Source organism: Centruroides sculpturatus, unplaced genomic scaffold, assembly GCF_000671375.1.
Source record: "Centruroides sculpturatus isolate CEXI.00-Female unplaced genomic scaffold, Cexi_2.0 scaffold290, whole genome shotgun sequence".
NCBI classification, from domain to species: domain Eukaryota; kingdom Metazoa; phylum Arthropoda; class Arachnida; order Scorpiones; family Buthidae; genus Centruroides; species Centruroides sculpturatus.
In genome coordinates, this window is record NW_019384526.1 from 363,560 (window position 1) to 390,590 (window position 27,031).

General features: G+C 34.1%; 2 protein-coding genes across 5 annotated transcripts in view; one reads left to right on the forward strand and one right to left on the reverse strand.

The window, feature by feature from the left end:
* The first annotated feature begins 231 nt into the window (after nt 1–231).
* On the forward strand, nt 232–11,393 carry LOC111622877 (TM2 domain-containing protein 2-like). Its single transcript, XM_023365331.1, has 4 exons — nt 232–386; nt 2,693–2,780; nt 9,004–9,119; nt 11,121–11,393. The coding sequence occupies exons 1-4, from the start codon at nt 232–234 to the stop codon at nt 11,332–11,334; spliced, it is 573 nt and encodes a 190-aa protein (XP_023221099.1). The 3' UTR covers nt 11,335–11,393.
* Nucleotides 11,394–12,161: 768 nt separating this feature from the next.
* The window catches only part of LOC111622876 (serine/threonine-protein kinase 10-like), a 71,106-nt gene continuing 56,236 nt past the window's right edge, over nt 12,162–27,031 (reverse strand). For all 4 annotated transcript variants that reach the window (XM_023365328.1, XM_023365329.1, XM_023365327.1 and 1 more), the window contains 7 exons: nt 23,403–23,546; nt 20,264–20,393; nt 19,478–19,602; nt 19,198–19,395; nt 19,003–19,128; nt 18,791–18,904; nt 12,162–12,852 (listed from right to left, as the gene is read on the reverse strand). In XM_023365328.1, coding sequence (XP_023221096.1) covers nt 12,691–12,852; nt 18,791–18,904; nt 19,003–19,128; nt 19,198–19,395; nt 19,478–19,602; nt 20,264–20,393; nt 23,403–23,546 — 999 coding nt within the window. In that variant the 3' untranslated portion in view covers nt 12,162–12,690. The remainder of the gene's footprint in view (nt 12,853–18,790; nt 18,905–19,002; nt 19,129–19,197; nt 19,396–19,477; nt 19,603–20,263; nt 20,394–23,402; nt 23,547–27,031) is intronic.

The following is a 27,031-nucleotide window of genomic DNA, read 5'->3' on the forward strand; positions in this document are numbered from 1 at the left end:
CCGCTATCTATTTTTGTCGATTTAATACGTTACAACGAAACGAACGTATGTTTCCTGGAAATACAATATTAAATTTATAATAATCATAAGAAAGAAGAAATTATAAAAATGTTAATTATTTAATTAATTTACTTTCTTTATCTAAAAATAAAATTAACGTACGAATTTATAATATCACAGACTTATTTTAAAAACAAATTAATCTGGCAACACTTATTTTTGTAAGGAAAAATGGCGGCGTGCAAGTGGAGAAACTTCCATTATTATGTTCTTGTTTTTTTAATATTTGTGAAAGAAATATACTTAGAAGAACAGAATTATCCAGAACATTGTCTTAAAGAAGAAGATTGTAGTCCGTCTAGTCCTTTAGTTCCGTGTGAAAATCTGTAAGTTACTTGTCAACAGTAAGGAGTAGTCCATAAATGCTAACACGCTAAAATTCCACATTTAAAATCCTTCTGACGTCATTCATTGTTTATATTATGACAAAGTCCTCCTCCTGATTGACGTCCCCTACAAGGCCTTTGTATTATTACGTCATAAATGTGCTGTGTCAATTATGTAATGGATATTTACATTTTTATCAAAGTAAAACACTATAAGAATAGCAAACTTTTATTTTTAACAAATTACTTTTATAACAAATTAAACTCTGAAGGAGATGGTTGGGACCTTATCAGAGCTGTGGACCATGCCCCAGGAGTAAAAAAAGTCAAATGAACTGATAGTCATACGAACACATAGGTATATATAGCAAGATACAGCCCTGAAATCAGCCTATCTGGAATTTTGAAGATCCTTATTAATGGCATAAAATTTAAAAGTGAAAAGATCCAGAACTATTTCTCAAAATAATGCTAAAAAGCTAAAATCTAACAAAACCCAAGAACATTATTGCACTGTCTACTGGTACACAATTGGAGCCACATTGCACACTTTAAGTTTGTGTTTAATAAGCAACTATTAGTCTCAAATCAGGCTCCATGTAGACCAGGAATAGTCAACCTTTTTATACCTACTGCCCACTTTTGTATCTTTATTGGTAGTAAAGTTTTCTAACTGCCCACCGGTTCTGCAGTAAGTTAATTTAGTGCAATTGCAAAGTACTCATAATTTTTGAGTGGCGATTTAGTAAAAATATGTAGTTAAATTTATCTTTATATTTTTCAAATGTACACAGGAATGTTATAATACACAGGAATTTTCTTTGCCAGTGCACCAAGTGTTTGTTTTTTACGTCAAACTGAAAAAAGTAGCTAAATCTGGCAACACGACTTCACCACAAAACAAGCTCAACTCGAGTGATGGCCACTGTTACAGTACAACCTGCTCCATCAGTGAGTCATAGATGTGTGGTGATAACGGAAAGTAGCTTTGACGTTGGACGAAACCCCTACTGACCACCATGAAGGCTCAAATTGCCCACTAGTGGGCGATAGGGACCAGGTTGACTACCACTGTTGTAGACCATTACAGTTTCTTTGACTTTTTTACTCTTATGGGTGTGGTCTACAACTCTGATAAAGTCTTATTTGCTCATTCATAGCTGTAATTTTGCTATTATTTCACTCCCAGGGATTTGTAAGGTGTTTTTCAATTGATACCATGGGAATGTTAGAGGCCTGTGAGACCATTGGGATGCTTTGTTCTGTTGTGTCTACATTATTAACATCCATCCACTAGACATCATCTGTATTACATTTTTGATTAAAGCATTCCGAACAGATTCTAAAGTTGTTTCCTTCCAGCCAATGATAGGTACTGTAGTCAAGGAGTTAGTTCTATGGACCCCTTTTTTTAGTCAGGTGAAAGTTATGCAATCTTTTCTCAGAATAATAGAGAGGTTGAGGCGCACGTTTTAAACGTGTAAATGTGTACGTGTGACGTTCGGCGCCGCTTTCCCGTAAGCCTAAAAGTTTGACAATGGTGTTTGGATAGTTGGTGGAATCACGCTCGACATTCCAAACACCATCGTCAAACTTTTAGGCTTACGGGAAAGCGGCGCCGAACGTCACACGTACACGTTTACACATTTAAAACGTGCGCCTCAACCTCTCTAATGTTTTTAAATGCATAAATTAAAATTACAAAAAAACTGGTTATACAGAAATATGTTTATGAATTGAAATAAAAAACATATTCTACAGATTTAGAAAATGTTATAGAGTATTGCTTTCTACATTCTTTTTTTCTTTCTTATTCTGAAAATAAACTTGAAATTATTCAAACATTTTTAACAAGTCTTACACAGTAGATAATTGCTTAACTTGTAAAGATAGTAGTGTGCTTGGTCTCAGACCTGTTCCCTGATAGATACTGAGATTCTTTGTATATACAAAGTACCTTGTTTAACTCAACAGATTATGACTGCGAAACACCAGCACAATAATTTCATAACATTCTTTTGACTCCAGAGTTGTAAAAATGAGCTAATGAGTCATTTGTAACATACAAATAGTGAGTGTGTGATGATTTAAAGTCCACACTATTATAAACACAGAAATTTCGCCATAGTAAACTAACTGTATGATGCACATTTACCTTTTGTTATCGTTTAGTGTTCTGACGTTACAAAGATCCTTTCCCTCTCTTTCTCACATTGTGTCGCATTTATGGACAGTTCCTAAATAAATAACGTATTAAATAAAATGAAAAACAGTTGAAATTATGAGTATAATTCACTTTTATGTAGGCCATTGGATTTTTTAGATTGCGAAGCACCTCTCGATTTAAAGGGAAATGAAACAGCAAGAGAAGAATTAGGTTATGGATGCACAAAGGTAATTTTTTATATATATAATTTGACAAAAATGCAAGAAATAGGCATGAAATACTAAGATTTAACTAATTAGCTGATTATTAAAAAAGCTGAAGTTACCTCAATCATTTCTTGCAGCAATTATAATGTAGATATGACTTTGAGTAAAGATAGTGGCATTGTTCAGCACATCAATTATTTTACTTGAATATTTAAATAATTCTTATGTTCTTGGTTAGCACATGAATCAATCTAGCATATTATTTTAAAAACATTTTATGCTTTTAGGTACAGAATACTGAAATATATTACATATAGAATAGACAAGTAGCAGCAATATGGTATAGGCTGTATTTATTACTGTAGGTTTTTTGCTATATTTCATGTGTAACTTTAAACTGTTGTTGAAATATATCGATTTTTATTTCTTGTAGTATATTCTGGATATTCGTTTTTACTTTAATATATTAAATTCTTATACACGTTATTCTCTGAGACAACAATCCTTTCAATGTGGGTTCCTGTCTGTGATGAAGGGACTTCCCAGAGATCAGAGATGGTTTAATATCTCTTCTTTACCATCTTTGGAATCTGAATGCCCACTCATGGGTTTGCTGTGTGAGGTGACCTGTATGATGGAAATCGGGATCCTGCCAGTTGAGGGACTGCTTTGGTCCTTGCTTTGTATAAATGGGAGGCTCAAATCAGGCTCCATTTGACTGAATCAGCTGGTTGTTGAGTCAATTCTGACCTCGGCCCAGAGTCAGAATTGTGAGAGTATAACTCCTGGGATACCCTGGTGTGACAGTCTATGGGGATCTTCCATGTGACAACCCTTGTTGGACTCTGTGGTGGGTGGAGTCACTGGGAACTGAATAACTTTCTACTAATCATAGACTCAAAAAAATACAAAATGTCCATGTACAGAGCAATTGCCTACAAACAACATGAACATTTTCAGTCAGCCAGTCTACTGAAGACATGCTACTGGAGAAAAACCACTGTACAAATGCTCTCCTTTTCTGATTCAGAAGCTATTCGAGCTGACTATTGGGCATTCAAGAAAAGTACAAAAGTTGAGATCAGGAGACCTATTGCTTGAGACTATATCACCGCAGCAATCAGCAAGACATTTTGCAATTAAGACTTTAGGAAACATTGAAATAAGTATCAACCACATGAAATTTTTTCTTAAGTTTACAAATATTTAAGAAAAAATTTGTGAATAGACAATACATACAAATTTGTCTTTTAACTTTAGTCTTTTCATATGCATATGAGGAAATAACATTAAACAATTAAATAATAGGAATTTAATTCCCATATACATGGATGGTTCTAAATCAGGGAACTGTGTTGGTTCAGCATTTGTCTGCTGTGATAAAATCATGACATATCAAATTTCTCCCAAGGCATCTATTTTCACTGCAGAGCTGCAGACTATAAAGAAAAAATGGTCATTTGCATAAAATCATACATGATGATAACCCAGGATACCTTCAATTAAAGTTGAATTAAGACTATTTACAAAAATTATAACATTTTTGAGTCTATCCTTTTCACACTACCACAGAAGTAACAGCCTATTGCAGACATGGGCAAATGCGGCTCTTTTTGAGTTACATGCGGCTCTTGCTGAAAGTGTTAATTTCTGCTTTTTATTATTATTTTTACAATTTTATTTCCACAATTTTTTGAAAATATGTTTATTAAAAAAATTCAATATTTGTTTTATATTATATTTATATTATATAATAAAATTGCAGTACAGAATAAAAATGTACAGAACTATGGCTCCCATGCAATTTGCAAAACTTACATTTCAGCTCCCAATGAACTCTTGCTTGCCCACCCCTGCTATAACATTTCATACTACATTCAGTAAAGAAGCTATTTTGGAATTCTATCAGCTCTGATATCTGCTACTAATATATAATTAAGTTTATGTCATTCATTTCTTTCTGAATTTTCTAGAAAGTATTAATGTTTACAAACACTATTTGTGTCAGATTGTCGGTGATAGATTTTCATATTTCTCATTAAGATCTTGGATTTTATCCCAAAGATTAAAAAAAAAATTCTCTGTTAGTAAATGTGCGTTCTGTAATAGGATATTTGAACATAAATTTTAATTAAATCCATTTTAATAGAGGAAAAAAGAATTTGAAAATATAAAATTTAAATATAGTTATTTGATATTTAGGCTTGCTATTGCATTCTTATTAACAAGCAGACACCAAGCAGAATTAAAATCAATACTATCCAATACTGAATTCCATCATCAATTCACTTATTAGAGTTACTTTATGAATCACATGTACGCATATATATGTTTTTAAATGATCAGAAAAATCACTTTATTATGGATGCATGTTTCAGTTAATTTTATAAAACNGTCTACAATAAACTGTGCAAGATCAAGCTTTTAATTGAGAATTGACACCTAATGAGGTTTATGACAGGAGATCGGAGGTCATTCTTACTCGTTTGAGAATTGGACATACTTTGTTGACTCATCAATACCTTTTGAAGGACAAAGACCACCTGGTATGCCAGCACTGCAATTGTACTTTAAGTATTAACACATACTGTGCAGTTTTTCTGTATTTGAAAGGAGTCATAGACATCATTTTAAAAATACAAATTTGTTGGGAATTCTGGGCCAGAGACCAAATCTTGATGTGCTACTGGAATTTCTGAAAGTCACTAATATGTACAAAGAAATCTCGTTATTCTATTTTATTTTATTTTTAAATACCCTGTTGTTGTTTATTATCATTATTGAGATGATATTTAATTATAAAATTTTATTTACAATTTAACTTTTGAAACAGTCAACAGCTTGGCCTGTGTGGCTGTTGTGCCAGAAAACCCCTGACAACCTGAGACAACAAAAATGTTTTTTAATTCCCTTTTTTACCTATCTGAAATCTCAGAAAAAAACACTGTGCACGGTTCTCTTATTCACTCAGAGATATCAGTGATGTCTGATCTGTTGAGTAGAACACTTTTAGGATTTTCAACAAGCAACTGTGGCTTCCATGTTGCAACCACATGTTTGGTGGTGACTGTTGTGAATCGAGAGGCTTTTTTTTTTATTTTTTTGAGAACTGTTGTGCTTCTCCTGTGATTATGTGACCCTTATCTTTTACATGGTTAAAAATCTTGGAAACTATTTCAAAGTGAATACAAAATCATCCTGACTCAGCATTTTAATAGAACAACTTGTTTATTAATAACTTGTAATTAGTCCAAAATTGAAATGTATTTATATTGTATCTGTAGGTTATCATCATCACTGTTTTTAGTGCTAAGGAATTAGGAGGATAACTGGGATATTCGAACAAATGGTTGATGAGTCTGGTTAATCATCATAACAAAAATACTACCATTAAAGTGAAAATGAATGAGATGGTTTGTACAAAGTTCACATACCAAAAAGATATCAGGCATATAATGGAGGAACTTTCTAAACAAAATAATTTGCACGTGGTATATAAAAGAGTCCTAATTTATATTGAGAAACAACAAGGATCCACTCCCAGAAGAAAATAAAGCAGGAGTATACAGGATCCCGATAGTTAATGAAGAGCTTAACCTAAAAATGGCATATGTTTGAGTAACTAAGACAAATTTAAAAACCAGAGTTAAAGAACACCAACATGATATAAAGAAAACATGACCTTGGCAGCAATCACAAACATACAAGGAACTTCGGTACTGTGGGAGGAATCTAAAATCATTAAGGAAGTACATTCGTCATCTACAGCCGTGAATAGAGAAAAAATTTAGATTTGTAAACATAAACTTAGAAATGAATGTATTAATGTCAGAGATGTAGAACAATTTCCAACTGCATGGAGAAATGCTATTAAAAAAGTACTTGGGATGAGTAATAACACCAGGTAATATGTACAGTACAATAATATTGGACAGTTGTCAATCTTAAATAGTATTGTATTAATTTTTTTGGGAGATAGTTTTATTATTACAGTAGAGTCCTGGCACTCGATAACCTGGCAGTCTGGATAACTCGGCCACACCCTGGCAGGGTGAAAAAACCCCTAGTTAATTTTCATTATAGACAGCTTTATGCTTCATAAAGTATTTTTCTGAAGTCTGTCTTATCAGGTAAATTACTGTACACTGTGCATTCATTAATTTTCATTTTCATGTAGTAAAGGCCTTCATAAAGTATGTACTTTTCTTTTGTTTAAAGGTATTTGGGCAGTTTATTCTCTGTTGTATTCTCAAGTAAACAATGCATACAAGTGCAGTACAGTATTTTCTGAGGAAATACTTGTACTTATTCTTTTTTAACTCCATTCCCAATAATCCGGCATTTTCACAAACTCGGCCACCCTTCGGTCCACATTAGGCCGAGTTTTTGGGACTCTGCTGTATAATAATTTAGGATTTTAAAGTTAAAAAGTTGTTAAATATATTCTTGTTAATCCCATTTGGAATTTGAAAAGAAATGTTTGTTGTTGTTCTGAATTCAAACACAATTTACCTGACAAGGGCTCACAGAGCCGAAAAACGTTAATTAAGAAAATTTAAATACCCTAGTGGTAAGGTGTTTTTATATTTAGTTAAAATAAGAGCTGGGTTAGGGTACGACTATGCAGATGTGAGTGAGCCAAAATGTGTGGCGAGAAGATGATGACGTTTCACACTGTTTTTTGCTGTTGTTTCTGGTCATAATAAATGAGAGCATGAAATGTCATCACCTCTTCTTGCCACATATTCTCACTCGCTTGCATCTACATAGTTGCATCCTTAGAATGGATTGCTAAATCCTCATTACTGAGCCCCTGACTATGACTTTCCCACACTTCATTAACAACATCTTCCTCAGTTTCCAAATGTAATTTCTGTTGAGTTATTTTTGCATGCTAGGATATCAGTATTCACAATTAATTTAGGCATATAGTAATAACAACTTTATTGTTAACTAACAAGAACTCACAAGCTCTACAAGAAAAGCATGCACACCTCGTGCTCTAATGCTACAGAACGCCCTCTAACAGAGATGTATTTAAGATGTATCCGCAGCCTTCCCATAGCCAAATTATAGCCATGACAATTTCACTACCTCATTAGTCACTGAAGGCAGTAGCTGAATTAAATTCTCAGTAAATTGTGGAGAAAGCTTTTTCTAAACACCATTCATATTTTTGTTTGTTACTTCATGCCAAAAATCAATGTTTTTTATTGGTTTGTTTATGTTGTAGTTCTTCCAGAAGTATAAGTGTTACACCATTCATTCCTTCAATCTCTTTCGTAGCCTGTGAGAAGGGTCTGCATAGATAGTAAGCTTTAAAAGTTGCTATTGTATCTTAATCCTTCGACTGAAGGAGAGGTTGTATTAGAAGGAAGTTGATATTGTTGTGGATGAGTACAGGTAGAACACTGAAAGGCAGGTTTTGTTGAAACAGTACTACTGGAGCAAATACATGGAAGAACCAGTTTTCAAATACTATCTTTGTCATCCATATATAGCATTGGATTTCCACTGAACTGAAAGCAAAGCTTCAACAATGCCCTTGAAGGATATAGGAGTTTTGGAATGGTAAACTAGCATTGTTTCAATTTTATAGTCACTGGCAATATCTCCACCTAGCAGGTATGTAACTATGTTTTAATGGTTTGAACCCAGTTTTTTTTTAAATATACATACATGTTGGCATTTTCTTCCAGTATAGACTAGTTTCATTGATATTGAATATTTGTTCCTGGAGGTAGCATCTCCTCAATAATTGCAGCCAATTACAAATGAAATTTGATTGCTGCTATTCTGTAACACTCTCGCCTTGTTTCCTCTTTAAACCATCAAACAAACTTATGGCTTTTTGCTGAATTAAACGTAGGCATGTGCTATTGATGCAGATCTTCCATCCAAACTCGCAATAACTTTTCCATATCTTCCATCACTGCACTTCTCTTCCTAATTATTGTTCAATATGTTGTTGTAGAATTTTGAACATGTTCCAAAATATATAAATCTGACAAGCTTATGAGGAATCAAACATTGTTTACATTTAAATATATTTATTTTAAGCTAAAGAAAGGTAAAATATTTAAAGTCTGAACAATATTCTTAATTGCTGAGTGCATTATTACATCAGAATTAATTCTATGTAGATTCAAAATTCAATATTGAACTGGAAAATATGAAACTTAATATTCTATTTGTGTTTGTGCACCATAATACTTTCTGAAACAAAACTTTTTGTGTGTTTTAGTTTGGAGGACAGAAGTACGAAGATGTCCAAAAGACGGCAGTTAACTGCACAGTTCTTCTTGGAATTGAATGTCGAGGGAGGAGGAGTTTTATGAAGGAGGGCTTTCCTTGCATTAAGTGAGTGAATTTAATTAATACAAGTAATATTATTATTAAGAAATTAGCATTTTTTAAAATCTTAAACCAAATTGATATTGCTCCAATTCTCATTAAGCTATTTACAGTTCTATTACATAATATATTTATACACTTATGTCCAAAAAATAAGCATAATTGTTCAATTCATAGATAGTGCAAAGCAAAGAGTAAACTTGAAAAATTTTGCAAATGTTTCCAGACAATAAAAAATACTCCGGATGTAGTCGAATGTTCTATTAAAAAGCACGCGTTTAGACAAAATATTGCAAAAACCTGTCCTCGACAGTGAAACTGCAAAAGAAACAGTGCCATGGTACTTCTGTACTTAGAGCCTGCATGACACTGAGGGTGATAATGTTACAAACACACTATGTAGCTAATACTGTAAATGAAAAAATTATTGAAAGGCTAGAACAGACCAGTTTTCCAGGACTCTAAATGTGTTACAGACTGTCATATTCAGGCTTTGAACCAGATTTTAAAGAACTGAATATGTTGGACTCCAGGAAACGGACATCCAAGAGTTGCTACCCTTCAACAGGGCTGCTATTTGACATTCAGTACATTGTAATAGAAGAATGTCTGGTAGTAGTTCTGTGCATAGCTGTGTATTGCCACTGGTATTAGAGTTTCTTGACAAACTATCTACAAGAGACTTTGTGCAAAGTCTTTTTGCTAGATTACAAGTATATTCATTCCATTTGTCCCTGTACTTGGAAAAGCCTAATTAAGATTAATGTTGGATTCTTGACACTGACTTTTAATGAATGGGGCAATGGTCAATAATGAGTCTGGGTACATTCTACAGAACAATTTTCATCAGATTAAAATGTGAAGAGTGTGAGGACCCTGACACAGTCCCATGAAAAAGATCAGTTTGAGGTGATATATGGTATCCACCTCAACCTGCATCTCACTCAAAACCATGGTTTTGAGTGAGATGCCATTACTGCAAGAGGATATAGAGACAAGGTTTTGGAACATCTCTTTTCAAAGTGTCATGGGTGCATATTTCATTTTTATGGACGATAATGCCCGTAAACATAGGGCTATGCTCATCAATGAATATATACATTACTTGAAATAATCAGCAAAATCTCCAGACCTGAATCCTGTTGAACACTTATGGCAATAATTTGCAAGCTTTTTCTCCCATGACTCCATTTGAACATTAAAAAGTAAAAGATAAATTTTAAATTTGACTTCAGTGTTAAGACTAAAAAAATTTGCTAATATATAGATTCAATCATTATGAATGGTCTTGCATTTTATCAGAAAGCTCACTAAGTAGAGGTTGAATTTTTGATAAAGTTGGCCAAATTTCTTCCAAAAATTGTAATAGATTTTATAACATTTAACTTCAAAAAACTGGTTTTATGGAATGAAAACATAGATAAATATAAGAAGTGAAAGGAATAAAAATATTAACATCCATTTTGTAACACATTTAAGATTTGTAAGCAAATTGTTAAAGTGACTAAGATGAGGATTGCTTGTAGGAGAAGTGTGACAGTCTTGTCATTGAACAGAAATGATAATGCCGCCTTTTGTTCACGATAGATACAGCAGCAAACTTAAATGTATTTTGTTTTTCAAAAAATATGTCAAAAGTTATTTAATGAATTAATTAAACATATTCTGTTATTGATGTGTGCCAATGTCACAAATTTGTACAAAAATCTATTGCATTCTATTTTTATTAGGAAGCTTTTAAAGGATTTTTAAATGAGAGTAATGTTTGGAAAAAGGAATTTACACAGCCTTCTATTTGGGGTGGGAATTGGTACTCTAAGGAAACAAGTTGCGTGCAGTAGGTCGGTGCTTATTACTTTTTCTTGCCTTATTTGGCTTGATGTAATTGAAAATGTTCTGCTTGAATGTTAAATTTCAAGTTTTTCTATGCTTATTTTCTGGACATAATGCTTTGTGTCTCTCAATAAAATTGGTCATTTAAATATATGGCACTTTTCTTTCTACTAGATACAGCGGCCATTATTTTGTAACTACTTTATTATATTCGGTACTACTGGGATTCTTGGGAATGGATCGCTTCTGTCTCGGGCACACCGGTACTGCGGTGGGGAAATTGCTGACATTGGGCGGCGTGGGCATCTGGTGGATTGTGGACATCGTCCTTCTGGTCACCGGTTCTCTCGTACCCGAAGACGGAAGCAATTGGGTTCCTTATGCATAATTGCATCTTCTTTTTGTAAATTGTAAATATTGATGTAAATATATATATTTTTTTACCTAGATAATAGTTTTAATCATTTTCAATTAATTATACATATTGATAAATTATTTATTTTATTTACTAACATGCTGTATAATTAGGACAGTGATAAATAGTAAGGAACAAACAAACAATAATTCATATAAACTTTATTTTTATTAATATTTTCTTAATAAAAACAAAATACATTGTCTAACAGATGAATTAAGCATTATAAAATATATTATCTAAATAAATGCAGAAATTTTTTGAAAAAGAGATTGCATTCAAAGTGGTGCACAAATTTCAGGATAAACGTCAAATAGAAAAAAATCTGTTTTTGAACGAAAGGGATTCGTGTATATCTATTGACTATAATTTAGAAAATAGTAATGAGGCACACGAGTTACGTACTTATGTATCGAGACCAATTTGCCATTTGGAAATTAACGTCTCGCTAAACTTATTTTGTTTCTTATGTTTCTATGTTCTGTGCAAAATATTTTTAAAAATTACTTCGAGCGTGACAAATTAAACTAACAGATTCGCACCTAGAGTATACAAGAATGTATAAATGTACGAAAAGCGACATTGTAAGCTTACATACATTTACAGTCGATCCCCCTATAAGATCATTGATTTTTCCGTTTTATCTGAATTACATGTTGTACGAGTCACTTAGATTTTACAAATACATGTGCCGGGCTGTGAACGGCTCACATATTTGTAAAATCTAAGTGACTCGTACAACATGTAATTCAGATAAAACGGAAAAATCAATGATCTTATAGGGGGATCGACTGTATAGTGTTTAAAAAAAATGCGGAGAGAATGAATGCTAGAGTTAATATATAAGAATAAAGCTACTTCAAATTAAAAAATAAAAACAGTTTTACTGTTTTAAGAAATGGAATAACTAAGCATTCCAATAAAAATATTGCTAAACTTGAACTATACAATTTCTAAAAATAACTAAAAAAAACATTTCTTTTGTTTTTTGATATTCCATTGCACAGAATGCGTCGGAAATTAAGAAAAGAGAACTTTCATTACGACCCTGAGTACCGACGACGTTCGGTCAGACGCCGAAGTGCAATAGCGTGATTCTATTTTAGGTTATCTCTGCTCGGTTTCAAACCTTTCATAACTTCAACATTATGACGCTACATAACTGATATGTATGCGAATCATATATCTCTAAAATTTTTACAGCCCGTGAAGAATATAAACAATTTTCTTAATTTTATATAGTCTATATTCATTAAAATGTCCCAATTTGGCACAATATTTTTTCCCTCTCCCATGAAAAAATTCATGTAAGGTGCTGTACACTCTCCGTTACAATGACCCAAACGTTGATGGAAAGGAGATTTCCGAGCCGGGAGTGCTGGGCGTGTGGAGGCTGCAGGCGTCGTTCTCAGTGTAACTGTTGAGGAGAATGTTGGAGTGATAAAACTTCTCTTGTTCTTCTTGCTGCCTCGCAAACTCCTCTTCCAGTTTCTGAAATGGAATATTAAATCTTTAATGTATGTATATTTTTAATTTTGTTAAAATTCAACATTAACAGAACCCTTCCCAAACAAAAAGGAAGTTTTGGAAATTGAACAATTTGCCAATAAATTACTACTATAAGTTAGAAACATCAGGCATTTTGGGCACCAATTTCTTAACCCAAATAAACTGGAATTTTTCAGTGTAACTACGGCTAAATTCTCAAATGGCGTATCTTGTGAGTGCTTTATGATGCAACAGCTGTGTTCTGCCAGACATCAAACTAGACATGTCTGACTTTGACATTTGATGTTGAGTTAGCCTCGGCTAGAGTTTTACTATGAACTAGACAATCTTCTTGTCGATTTTGGCAACAGCTAACAAACTTGAAACTCATGCTGCTGTTATAATCCAGCCTTAACTGTTACAATGCAAAATTATTGTTTCTTTCCAATCTGTAGAAAAGTTAACTCATTCTCTGGCAATAAAGGATGTTTAAAAAATATGTATTATTTCTAGGGAAAAAAAATATAAAATAGTAGCTGCCAGCCTGTCAGGAATCTAAGTCCGATTGTTATTTTATGTTTTGGGCATTATTTTTAGTTAGTTATTTTCTTTTCTGGGTCTTTTTTTAAGGACGGAAACTCCTAATAAAACCCCAAAATCTAAATAGGATTAATACTGTTGTAAATTAGTATGACACACGGACATGTAAACAGGTCAATGCAGAGTTACACTGATAGACAGACAAAAGACAACACGTCCATTCAACAGTATGGTGTAGCTCCTGAGAGCAACCTTCATCAAAGCGAATTGTCTGGCATTCTTTGATAAAAGATCAGCTCATAAGAAACATATCCTTTGTTTAATTATTTTGGTGAAGATTTGATTGATTATACGAAAAAAATTTTTTTTATTGGTTGATTGTTCTTGACTTTTTTTTTTTTTTTTTGGAATATTTGAAATATATATTAGATTGAACAGTATTATTTATATATAAACAACAATGATTAGTAATAAATAAAAATAAATAAAAATGCAGGGACTTTATTGGTCATAAACTTCAAATTTTTTTCTTTTTTAAGATTAGATTAGATTGATGTATTTATTGTCATCATCTCCCAAGCGAAAGAATGTCCAATGAAGATACCATTACTCATGAGGAATTCCTGGTTCTGCAACATCAATTATTGACGTTAACAAAACAAGTGTCTGCAGTGACTCAAAGTATGGGAGTAGAACAGGAAGATAGTGTTCCAAACATGCTGCCAACTTGTGCATATACTCCACATTAACCAGTGATGACTGCATCCCTGGAGGTGATCATCAATGTGCAACCTGTGCCATATAAAATGACACTTCTGAATATCCAGTCACCAACTTTATGTCAGGTAGAATATACTGTCACCTTAAATGGCAAGGGCAATTACACCCACAGCAATATGGATTTCACCCAGACGTGTCAACCTGCTGGGCTCTACATTGGGCAGTCGGCCTAATTTGGGAGAATTGCCGACAGGGCCTCCACACATCCCTCGTTTCGATGGACGTTTCAGGGGCATTTGATAGCGTCTGGTGGCCATCCATTGTGAGTGAGTTGTGGAAGACTGCCAACCACTCTCTTTTCGCATGGTTGAGTATTGCTTTGTCAGGAAACTGCAGAGGGGTTGTTCCCAGGGGTCATGCATAGGGCCCCTCCTTTGGAATGTCCTTGCAGACATGGACGACCTGTTGCTGGTAGTTGCAGGTTTGAGTAGACGTGACATGGAAGTCCGTGGCAATGAAGCCATAGAACAACTCATTTGCTGGGGGAGAGTTGCACAAACTATCTTTCAGCCCTGAGAAATCAGAGGTCCTAATGGTGGCCCGAGCGGGAGTATTGGCACAATGGCCAATATACAAAATCAGGGATACCCCATCTGCAGGGTAAATGAGTTAAAGTACCTCGGTGTTATCATTGACCACACACTATGCTGGACACCACATCTAAGGTATGTTCGAGCCAGAACAAACCTTGTGATAGCAGCACTATCGAGACTTGCTAGACAGGACTATGGCTTAAGTGGTAGCGTGCTCCGGTCCATCTACCAGATGGCTTTGGAGCGTGTGATCTGCTATGCCTGTGGTATCTGATGGAAGGAGTCTACCAATGTTAACCAGAGCAGGACCCTGCTTACTATCCAAAGACACGCTGCTTTGCAGGTAGCTTATGTGTACAGAACTGTGTACAGAACTGTGCACAGAGGCAGCCCTGGTGCTCACTGGGTTGCTTCCTCTGCCCCTGGTAGTCAGCCAGGAGGAGGCCTTTTACAGAGCCACTGTAGAGGGTATTGAGACAAGGCACTGTAATCAGAGGTGCCCAACCACAAAACTCACATGTCAGGCAGACATACTGAGGGTCCATCCCACATAAAGTATTGGACTTGATTGGGATGTTGGTGAACCAACAAACAGCGGTGTTGAGATATACACTGATGGCTCGAAGGACGGCAGCCTAGTAGATGCTGCGTTCTGTCTTTTCTGATGGAGTTCAAGTGTATGAATGGTCAGTCAGACTGAATGCGGGGGAGGCTTCCATGCTTCAGGCAGAACTGGTGGTCCTGGACGAGGCGTCCCAGTGGATCCTACGACACCCAGGCTCTGAGCCGATCATGGTTTACTCCGACAGCCAGTTGTTGTTTCAGGCCTCGAGTGATGGGTACCATCGAGACTGTACAGTATTGGAGATCAGAGGTAGGATACTGAGGGCTAGGCATGAACGGTGAGTTGACCTACAATGGGTCCAAGGTCATATCGGAATCCAAGGCAGTGAGTGGCACAGGGCCCATTTGTAACCAGGACGGCCGAACCCTTGGCCTCCTACATAAAAGGTGCTCTACTGCAGTGATCGATGACAAACTGGCAGGAGAGCTGGACTCAAAGTACAGTAGGTAGGTCGACCTACACCTTCGTGCCCAAGGTTGGCCGAACTCCAGTAAGTTGTGATTGGTTAGTGACCCAACTGTTGACCGATCAAGGGAGGTTCCCCCACTTCAAGTCCAAGTTTGGACAAGGAGATGGTTTCTACTCCTGTGGGTGTTCTCGTGTCTACATGAGAACACCCACATGTACTTGATTCCCCTCTTACTGAGGATTTCCGCAGGACAGTTGACAATGTCGACTGGTCCCAGCCACCCGAGCAAGTAAGGGAAGCCTATTGAGACTAAAGGATTTGATGGTAATTGTAATAGGTCTTTTCGATCTATGTGCCCAAGTGTTATGCTGTGATGGGGTCTTAAGAAAACCTCTAAGAAAAATGGTCAGTGGGACACTAGTCGCACTGACCGTTTTTCTTAGGTGAAGTCCCGAGTGGACGTTCAGCTGCTTGGACATGTCAAGGTTGCAACCCCGATGTCTTAAATGACAACACATAACGTAACTTATTGTTAGTAAGAGACCTATGTGCAGGACAAACCGCACCAAAACATATGTCCTGATTTCAGTCAGAACCTGGCTTCTTCCCCCAGGTTCAGCATAAAAGAGTCCAAGACACCTAGTTGTAGCGGGGTGTCTGACCACTTCTTATGATTCAGACATAGTCTCTATCTTACTCTGTAGTGCCATTTGGCGGAGCAGGGACAACCTAGAGTTGTGTATGAGGGAACCATTGGGTCCCATATAGCCACTTTCTTATTAGAAGGTCCACCTGCCAAATGGTGGCAGAATGATGGAAGGAAAAGAGTAGGTAATAGCTGGCAACTATTTACCCATCTGCTTAAAGAATTATTCAGACAAACATATGATGGTGCATCTGGCATCAAACAGTACATTTGGGACACTGTTCAGCTTTACCATAAGTAGAAACCCCTTGCCAGGGATGAAGAAATCATCCACTGTATAATGGCTCAAATGCCTCTAAATTTGAATGAATTTCGAAGAAAACTGATGCTTAGAGACAAACCATACCCAAGTGCACACAAACTCCAAGACCTCTGAAAACTGAGGCAAGTATTTCCATATGAATCAATGTAAATCAAATTAATATGTTCTAGACACTCCACAATACATGAACATTTAACATGGCATTTGAAGAGCTGCTGGCTGTGAAAACTTTCTTTGGTCCCATGATGGAGCTAAAAGGAAAGAAAAGCAATGGAATTGGCTAGACACGTGGTGTAATGCTCACAATACAGCACTGAGACGAAGAAAAACGATGCCAACTGAGCAGGAAACACATGGGTCGCTCTTTGTTTTTGCAAAATTAGCAGCGAGGTCACATGGGCATGACGACGAAAACCGAGGTATTACTGTATAACAAGATTTCTTGTATGATGCTATACTTGTGGAACTATTAAGCATTATTCAAGAAACTGCTCTGCAAACAAGCAAACTGGAAGCAAAACCTTTCCGGAAACTTCTAACCTACATGGGGCAAAGATAAGTTTAAATTCTAGTTTCTCCACTAAAACAGATTCTTTGAAATAAAAATTATAAGTCCCAAATGGGAGGATTTATTAAAACTAAAACAAACTTACCAGACAAAAAATGTACACTCTGTAACCAATATCCAGCATGAAAAATATATTATTATATACCTATATTTGACCAGGTGTGTGGAAACTTTTGTTTTAAACTTACCAGAACTAACCATATTTATTGATGACCTAGTGACTAATGCCAGAACTGACACCGGTGCTTAAGTTTAGATATGTGACACCAAATTCTAAGAAATTCCCCAGGAATGACATACTGCCCATGTCCTGATGTTAACTTGGTCATAAAGGCCAATTTAACATCAGGACAAGCACATGTTTTCCTGCAGATACTACAAGATGAAAGGCATATTGCTAGCCAATCTTAGATTAAATGGTACAATATTACAACATGAATTTGTCATGATCAACGGACCTACACTTCCTGCAAAAATATAAAGTATCCTTAAATTTTCGTAATTTAGAAATGAAATTATTTCTTTTTTTTAAGAGCGGGGTGTAAGGAGTCAAAGTCCGATCATTATTTTATGTTTTGGGTGTTATTTTTAGGATGAAAACTCCTAAGAAACCCACAAAATGTGCCAACTTCAAAAATCTAAATATACTAATTTAGAACAGTGACTGATCCCATGATGTGTAGACATGTAAACAGGGCAATACAGAGTTACACTGAGACAGAAAAAAAAGACAACATGCCTGTTCAATGTGGTGTAGCTCCTGATAGCAACCTTCATTGAAGCCTATTGTCTGGCACACACTGATAGTCAGCTTGTAAGAAGTGTATTCTACTTTTGTTTAATTATGTTGAAATATATAAATAATACTGCAGATTTTTACTTATATAAACAACAATGAGTAATAATTATATATAAGTGTTAATGGGAAGCAAAATATAAGTCCAGGCCTGGTACTTGGTTTGAACTCTAGAACTCTGAAGCCTGCTGAAAATGCTGAAATTTCTAAATAAATCAAAAATATTTTTGACTACTATCCAAATACTAAATTTTATATACTTTCATAACTATTTATCCTCTCCTCTTTCCTTAACACATGTCGGCAAGTAGGAAAATATTAAACTAACAAATGAGCCTGGCATTGCTCGGGCAAAGATTAAGATTATTAGATTATAGCCATTTTCACTGGGTGCAAGAATTAGGTTCACCCTCTTCTGAGACTAATTAGAGAATTTTTAGATGGGTCTAAAAATATATTTGATTTCCCACATGTAAATAAAATAGTACAGTAGAATCCTTAATCCTATCCCTCTTCTTTGTGGGGGGAATTTTGAAAAATCCCTTCTTAGTGGATATTCTTGTGATGTATCCTAACTGTGTACCAAATTTCAACTTTCAACTCCTAACTGTTTGGGCTCTGCGCTTATTAGCATCAACCCATCTTGATTATATTATAAAAAATGCATTAAAATCTTATTGTACTGTTTTGTTAATTAAATTAATTAAAAAAGAAACACTTACTTGTTTTCTAGGCTTCAGTTTAATCCTCCAATCTTGAAGTTCGGTGGTATGTTCATCATCCAACTGTTTCAGTTTCATAGTTTCGTGTTCCATTAACATTTTTCTTTTCTCATTCTATATGTTAATTGAAAATAAAATAAATTTTTTAACGTAATCATTTGGAATAAACAAATTTATGACAACCGAAGAATAAATTATATATATTTTTTAACCTGTAACTGTTCTAATTCCTTAATTGTTGATTCTGAATTTATTCTGAGATCATCTAATTGTCGCTTGTATTTCATATCGTGTCGCTGCTGTTCTGCTTTGTAGCGTTTCTTTTCTCCTTCTTGAAACTGTCAAATAAGCACACAATTAAATTTTTTTATCTGATTTGATCAAGGTTAAATTTCTATATTTTGTACCTTTTTTAACATGTCTCTCTCTGCCTCGGGAGACTCGGCTATATTCGCCATGCTTATTCGTAGACTTTCCTTAAACATCAATTCGCGTGTCTTCATCTCTGAACGAATCCGTTTCGGGAGTTGGCGCCTCTCGACTGCCTGCCACTTTAGCAATTCCTCCTCCTTGCGAGCATTCATTCTCTTTATGTGCTCTAATTCCTACAAAGCAATGAAAAATAATTTTGTTTCTCTTAATGGGTCAAAATTAAATATATCAATTTATGTAATATTAGTTTAATACTTTTTCATGTCTAATTAACATTTGGTGTCTCTGAAGAAAGAAAATATCTTTTAGTTGTCTTTTTGCTAATTGATGCTTTTCATGGAGGTGATGCTCTTCTAGTTCCCAGAGAGCCGCTTCACGACCTTAAATTATAAAAAATTATATAAGTATTAGTTTATAATTAGTCAAAATATAACAATAAAGACACTAATATGTGGTATAAGATAATTAGTACATTATCATGTACTAATGTAAACATAATACACATGTATGTACTACTAAACAATGTGTATACATTCCAAGAAAGTTTGTTAAGCAGTTAAGTATGGTCTGTAAGAGTACTTTTAGCATTCTTGGAGTCAAAAAATTTGTAGCCTACTGTACCTACTCTATTATAATCTTATGGGACAAACATTGTTAAGTTGGGCATACCCATATAATAGCATATATAATTATTCATACCATAATAATTGGTGTACAATTCTTTTATCATTATTAACTAAACTATTTATAGAGTAAACTGAGACAGAATTTTACTTATTTGGATAAAAAACTGCTATAGATAGATTGAGGAAGCAAACTACAAAAAGAAGCTTATAAATAAAAATATTCCAAACATAAACAATTTCTTCTCCTGCAGAATATCTCAAAAACAAATACATGCTTATTTATGATGCTCGGATTGCTGATAACAGGAGAGAATCATTTAAACAGACTTTAGCATAAAAGTATGAAATAAAGATGACCATATTTAGCAGAAATTGAGATTAAATGTCAATCAAAAAAATATTATTAATATAATACCTCTCAATAATTGCTGTTTTTGTTGTAAAAACTGTCTTTCCAAAAGTGCAATTTTTTCACAGTGACTGTCGCTCAGACGCTTCATCGACTGTTCGTGCTTTTCATTCAAATTTTCTATAAATAATCTTTCCTGTTCAAAATAAATAATATTATTTTCAATTAAATAGATACTTATAAACCAAAAACCAATTTATTAATTTCATTTTCTATAAATAACTTTTGTAACATACAAAAACAACTGCAGTATTTACTAATTAAATCATTGGGTACACTCCACTATGCATTGGTCTCAAGCACAACCGATGCACCAGCAAACAGTTTAGTAAACTTTTATTGAATATCTAGTGACCTAACAAGATGGCAGAAGTAGATAGCATTTAAACTTGCTTTGTTAATATGTTAACCATAGAGGGAGCCATATTGCTTTGTCAGATGTGTGAAATATGCATTGATCTTTGCATTCTCACCAGTGAAAATTGGAATACATTTTAATAGCGAGGCCATAGTTTTAAACGCAAAAACACGTACGTCGGATGTTCAGCGTCGCTTTCCTATAAGCCTAGAAGTTTGACAATGATGTTTGGAATGTCGAGCATGGTTCCACCAACTATCCAAACACCATTGTCAAACTTCTAGGCTTACAGGAAAGCGGCACTGAACGTCCAACGTACACGTTTTTGTGTTTAAAACTTTGACCTTAACCTCGCTATTATATCATGGTTCATCAATGCGCCATTTGATGAATTTATTGAACTGGAATTTACCCATTATGTGCATAAAAATATAGTGTTTTTATATGTAAATAAATTTTCTATATTGCTGATATGTGCAAAAATAGATAAAAATCTGAATATCTTAAAAATCCTAAAACTTTTGATAATTCAAGTTATAATTCTTACATACAGAAATTATTCCACTCTCAGCACTGGGGTGAAATGCATACTACACTATCCGGAACCTGTAACCGGTGCATAATGCGTATAGTGATGTCAACAGCGATATTTAGTATATATGTGTTATGCATCGGTTACAGGTTCCGGATAGTGTACAGTAGACCCCCCTATAACACTTAGATACGTTCCACGTTAATCGAATTTTACGTTGTAGGAATGATTAAATACATGAGCCAATCGCAGCCCGATAGGTGGGAAGTTTACGGACTAAGACTGTTTGAAGGTTTTCTTCTATAAAATTAACCGATTCTAGACTAATTCCACTCAACATTTCCAAAACACGTATAATTTTTTGGGAATAATCTGTATAAACTATGCTATAAACAAAAAATTACAGGATTACTTACTGAGTGTGTACTGTTTGACTACACCGTTGCTCAAAGCTTGTTTTCGTCGCGGAACAGCACACGAAACGACGGCCGCGATTTCTGATAACGAATTTTTCGCAGAAAAATAACTTGACCTTTGGAGACATCATTAATATAAATAATTTTTATGGCCGTTGAATAAGAAGTGTTTCTTTCACAAGAAATGTATAAAATTAGTGCTGTATTAGACTTACGGTACCTAATTTACATACTGTACAGACGATAATAAACTCAACTTACTAGCCTAAAATCTCCGTAGCGTGTTGCCAGGCGGCAGAAAGCATATATATAATTATAATAAAGTTACAATAAATTAAGTTAATATATAATTATATATACAGTACCTAATTTATATATAATTAATATATAATTATATGTACAGTACCTAATTTATATATAATTTATATATAATACTAAACAGACGATAGCAAACTCAATTTAGCCGCTCCGTAGCGTGGCGCAGGGTCGGAGGAAAGTAGTTCGGCTGCTCATCCACTATTGGTCCAGATTCTATCAATCTTGTCGCGAAACGAGTCGGTGACAACGTTTTAGGAGCTCCTTTAAACGAATGTTGCTGCAATTTTTTCACTACGTTATAGGAATTTCCGTTATAGGAATGCACGTTATAGGGGGGTCGACTGTAGTGTATATAATCCTTACTTAAGATAACTGGCAATTTGAAGAAAGATCTGGATTAATATATAAGATAAAATATTTCAACAATTTACAGCTTAAACTGCCATTCCATCTGATAAAATCCAGCAAGAAGTTATGTAATTTTCCTGGCTATTGTGAGATTTTATTTAAAAATAACTTTTATATTATTAATTATTATAAAATGACAAAAAACTTTAATTCTGAGGGTAGGGATGAGTTTTATAAAAAAATTGTAAATGCTAATGAGTAAAATCTTCATTACGTCCAATCCCCCTCAAGATATGAAATGTGTCACCCACTATCTCCCCACCTGCCAAACTTTTAACCACCAAAATTTAATAGCATCAATGCTCCTTATATGCAAATTACCATGCCAAATTCAATTCTTAATTAATCTTTGCCCCATCCTGAGATCAAATAGGCATGTACATGGAATTTTGTTTCCATTTTTTTCGGGTTTATGTCTCATGTCTCATGTCTCAAAATGCCAAATGTTTTCCCTTGTTATGTATATATAACAGCTGAAAAAAAAAATACAAAAAAAGTAAAAAAAATACATTTCTTCATTCTGAAGGCACTGGAAGTTGATGAAAATGAAAGATCTTTTTAATCATGCTCATAATGGGATGATCAAGTACTAAGGATGGAGCAAAACATGTACAGCATGTAAAAGAAGAATTAATGAAAAATTTGGATCCAGAAGTATAAATACAATTGTTTCAACTGACTTGAATAAAAAGTCAGTTTTATAAAACTTAATGTATGTAAGAATTGCCACTGAGGGGACTCGTAATTTTGAAACAAATGTCTATTATAAGATTTGCTAGCACTTCAAATGAAATAGCCACCTGTTGAAATGGCAAATTTCAGCACATGGCTATGACACATGCACAATTAATAAAATATATATATATATTATTATATACGTATATATATATACTTATATAATAAAATACGTATATATGTATTTTATTTTGACTCTTCCCACCCTATAGACTTTAAGAGGCCTTTCTATACACATTGTGGAGGTGACTGGGTAGTGAGGAATGGGGCCTGATGTATCAGGGACAGACCATCAAAAAGCTGAGAGCTCAAAAAGTGTTCAATTAAAGGAGAAATTCTATTTTAATACTAAAAGAATAAAAATATTTATTTACCGACCTTTTCGGCATGTTCCAAGTCCATTTTCTCTTTTCGAAGGCGGAAAATTTCTTTTCTCTTGTCTTTTGGTAACAATTCCATTTCTTGTTTTAATAATTTTAATTCATTCTTTAAACTTTCTTTAAACTGTTTTAGATCTCTTTCCTATAATAATAATAATATACATTCAAAAGTTTTAAAATACCAATGAAAACATACAATTAATTTTTGTCTAAATTATTTAATGTAAACAAAATTTATTTAATTGTATCTATCAATAATACACTACAATATGTAACATACTACAAAAAACATAGCATCATCATAGCATGTCAGATTATTTTTTTGTAAAAAAAAATATAATTTAATATCATTCCAAAAATAAAATCTCTGTTCAAAAACCTGATGGTGCTTATTAATCAGGCAAAAAAACATTAGTTTTATTAAAAATAAATTGTTGGAAAAGTATATAAGATGTTTTCAGTGCCTTTATAACAGAAGATCTTAATTTTAAGTTTCAATTGGCATATAATAGGACCTCACTTGGGGAGTCAACAAAATTTGTACCAACTGTGTATGGTGGAAGACACGAGACAGATTCAGATTATTTTTATTTTTTATCAGAATAGAAAAAGGATGCTAATTTTGTGTATAGTTTCTATAAAGCCACTTACAAAAAGAAATTGAAAACAGAGTTTGTTCGGGTCAAAAATTAATTGTTATAAGTCGTCATCATGTAATACAAAGGGCTTACCCAACTATATCTTGTAGAATCAAAATTTGTTGTGAGTAGAATACATTTGAGAAACCCCAGATTAACATAAAAACAATTTTAGATAATCCAAACAGGTTTGGGCCACAATTCATTTGGATTATAGTCCACACAGCAAAAGAGCAGATATGAGTTGGCCAAGCTGGAAGAGTCTATATCAGATGAAAGGGACAGAAGGAGAAATGGATCTGATCTCTTTTTGCTGTTTTGTTTTTTACATTTTAAAACGTTTTTTTTTTTTTTTACAAATTTTATTAACATGATCCATGTGTCAACTCTCACATATCTCCTTCACTCCCTTTCATCTGACATAGACCCTTCCTGCTCAGACAGACTCATGTCTACTCTCACTGTGTGGACTACAGTGAAGCTCTATTATATTGTGTCATATTTATCCAAATATAAATTCATTCTACTGATTAGTTTTTTGCACTGCTTGGTGCCAACAATTTATTTTATTACACAACTTTTAAATCCACTTAGTTTTCATTATTAACCTAACAATGTATGATTTCATGATCCTATAAAGATTACACAAGTGGTTCCTGTGGACAGTGAGTACATGTAGGGAGGAGATAAAAAGCAAGTGGGCAGCAGGATACAGATCTAACAGTGACCACAGTGAGGATTGTTGTCACTGACAAACTTTTCCCTTTCCTCTATTAAAACAGATAGGAAGAAACATTGTGTCCTTACTGTACATTGTGTTTAATGGTTTCCAGAGTGCAGAACAAAGTATGAGGTTCATAGAAAAGTTCTTCTACAAATTTTTCCAAGATTTGTCACACAAGTGAAAATGGGTTGGGGATGTTGGTTATAAGTTTATGGAACCAAGGAGATGATGGCTCAAAAAAGTTTGGGAATCATTGGATTAGAGGCTATTGTATAACATAGGTAGGACTTAACAACAGACTACACATATGATGGAGGTCTCCTAAGATTATAATGGAGCTAAAAAGTTCATAGCTGCTACAGTGCAGTCAGTTGTGTAAAGTACATAAAGAGGTGTGTCCAAAAAGTTTATGAAATGAAGTATTTTCTGAAATTTCAGAACAATAAATACAAATAAATAACTCTATTAAAACCCAATACATTATACAGTAGAGTCGCGAAAACTCGGCCTAATGTGGACCGAAGGGTGGACGAGTTTGTGAAAATGCCGGGTTATCGGGAATGGGGTTAAAAAAATAAGTATGAGTGTTTCCTCAGAAAATACTGTACTGTACTTGTATGTATTGTTTACTTGAGAATATAACAGAGAATAAACTGCCCAAATACCCTTAAACAAAGGAAAAGTACGTCCTTTATGAAGGCATAGATCCTTTACTACATGAAAATGAAAATTAATGAATACACTGTGTACAGTAATTTACCTGATAAGACAGACCTCAGAAAAATACTTTGAGGCATAAAGCTGTCTATAATGAAAATTAATTAACTAAGGATTTTTTTGCCCTGCCAGGGTGTGGCCGACTTATCGAGTGCCGAGTTTTCGAGACTACTGTATTACTAAAGCTAACCATTGCTGTATGTCATTGGGCTATATAACAGCCATAATATTAATAAATTACTAAACAATTTGATACCAGATTACTAATAAATTTAATAATTATAATTTTAATTAAATTGGAAGAAAAGTATCTGCCCGGAGCTGAAAGATGGGATCAGACTGGAGATCCGGGTAGCATAATTGGCAATGCATCCACGCAGTAAACAGCAGTTGCAGGTTCGAGTTTCACTCTGGGCGATTCTTTTCTTCTAGTTTAATCTATAATTTTAATTAAATAAGTTAATTATTAAATTTATTAAGAGATGGCACCTAACACCTCCCTCTAATATCAAATTGTTTGGTAATTTATTAATATTATAGCTGTAATAAATCTGAAACTGTGTCTTCTTTTATTTGAATAATTTGTTATCACTACTAGGTGCTTATACAGACACTTGGCAATTCTGTCATCAACTTTTATTCGGAAATATTTTATTTTCTGAGACACATTTTGGGCTCAAGCCCCTCTTCCATTGGCATTACTTCCTGGGATGTACCGTAGCACAACAATTGAAAATACATCACATTTTAATTCAATTTAAACTTTTTGTGAATAAAGGATATTCTCCATACACCAAACTGAATTAAAATAAGATGTATTTTCAATTGTCATGCTATGGTATATCCCGGGAAGTAATGCTGATGGAAGAGGGGCTTGAGCCTGAAATGCACCTCAGCAAATAAAAATTTCCTGAATAAAAGTTGATGACAGAATTGCCAAGTGTTTGTATAAGCACCTAGTAGTGATAACAAATTATTCAATACTATAGCTGTTATTTAGTCTGATAACATACAGCAGTAGTTGGCTTTAACAATAAATACAACTAAGAGAAGTTTTATTTATAGTGCATTTACAAAGTGAGAACAAATTATTTCATTTATTGGAATATTAACAAAATTTTCTATTTAACATTTGTGTTAGTCACAAACAAACTTTCTTTTGATTTTGAGGAAGTTTGTAAGGAGGTATGCTGATTTTGATATCAACTCTACAAGGAAGTTCCTTGTTGCTTCTCTCCTCAGGTGACTTGAATAGCCCCAAATGATTGGTCAGACAATAACCTACATATAGGGTCCACAAGAATGTCCAGAAAACTGAAATTGGAAACATAACTTCCAAGAAAGTTGTCTGAATGAAAAGGAGTTTTCCTGTCAATGACTCAGAAGAGAAATAAGGTATTACATTATCTCAAACCTGTAAACTCTCTTTCTTTGATGTTGGATAAATTTGATATGTCAGTAAAATATTGAATAAATATATAAATTTTTCTTAGCTAAGACCCTTGATATTTTAGAGATTGTTTAACATTTGTGTTGTGTTTATATTTG

Coding starts and splice junctions, on each gene's coding strand:
- LOC111622877 (XM_023365331.1), top strand. CDS start 232: ATGGCGGCGTGCAAGTGGAGAAACTTCCATTATTATGTTCTTGTTTTT. Junction 387..2,692: donor TTAGTTCCGTGTGAAAATCT/GTAAGTTACTTG, acceptor ACTTTTATGTAG/GCCATTGGATTTTTTAGATT. Junction 2,781..9,003: donor TAGGTTATGGATGCACAAAG/GTAATTTTTTAT, acceptor TGTGTGTTTTAG/TTTGGAGGACAGAAGTACGA.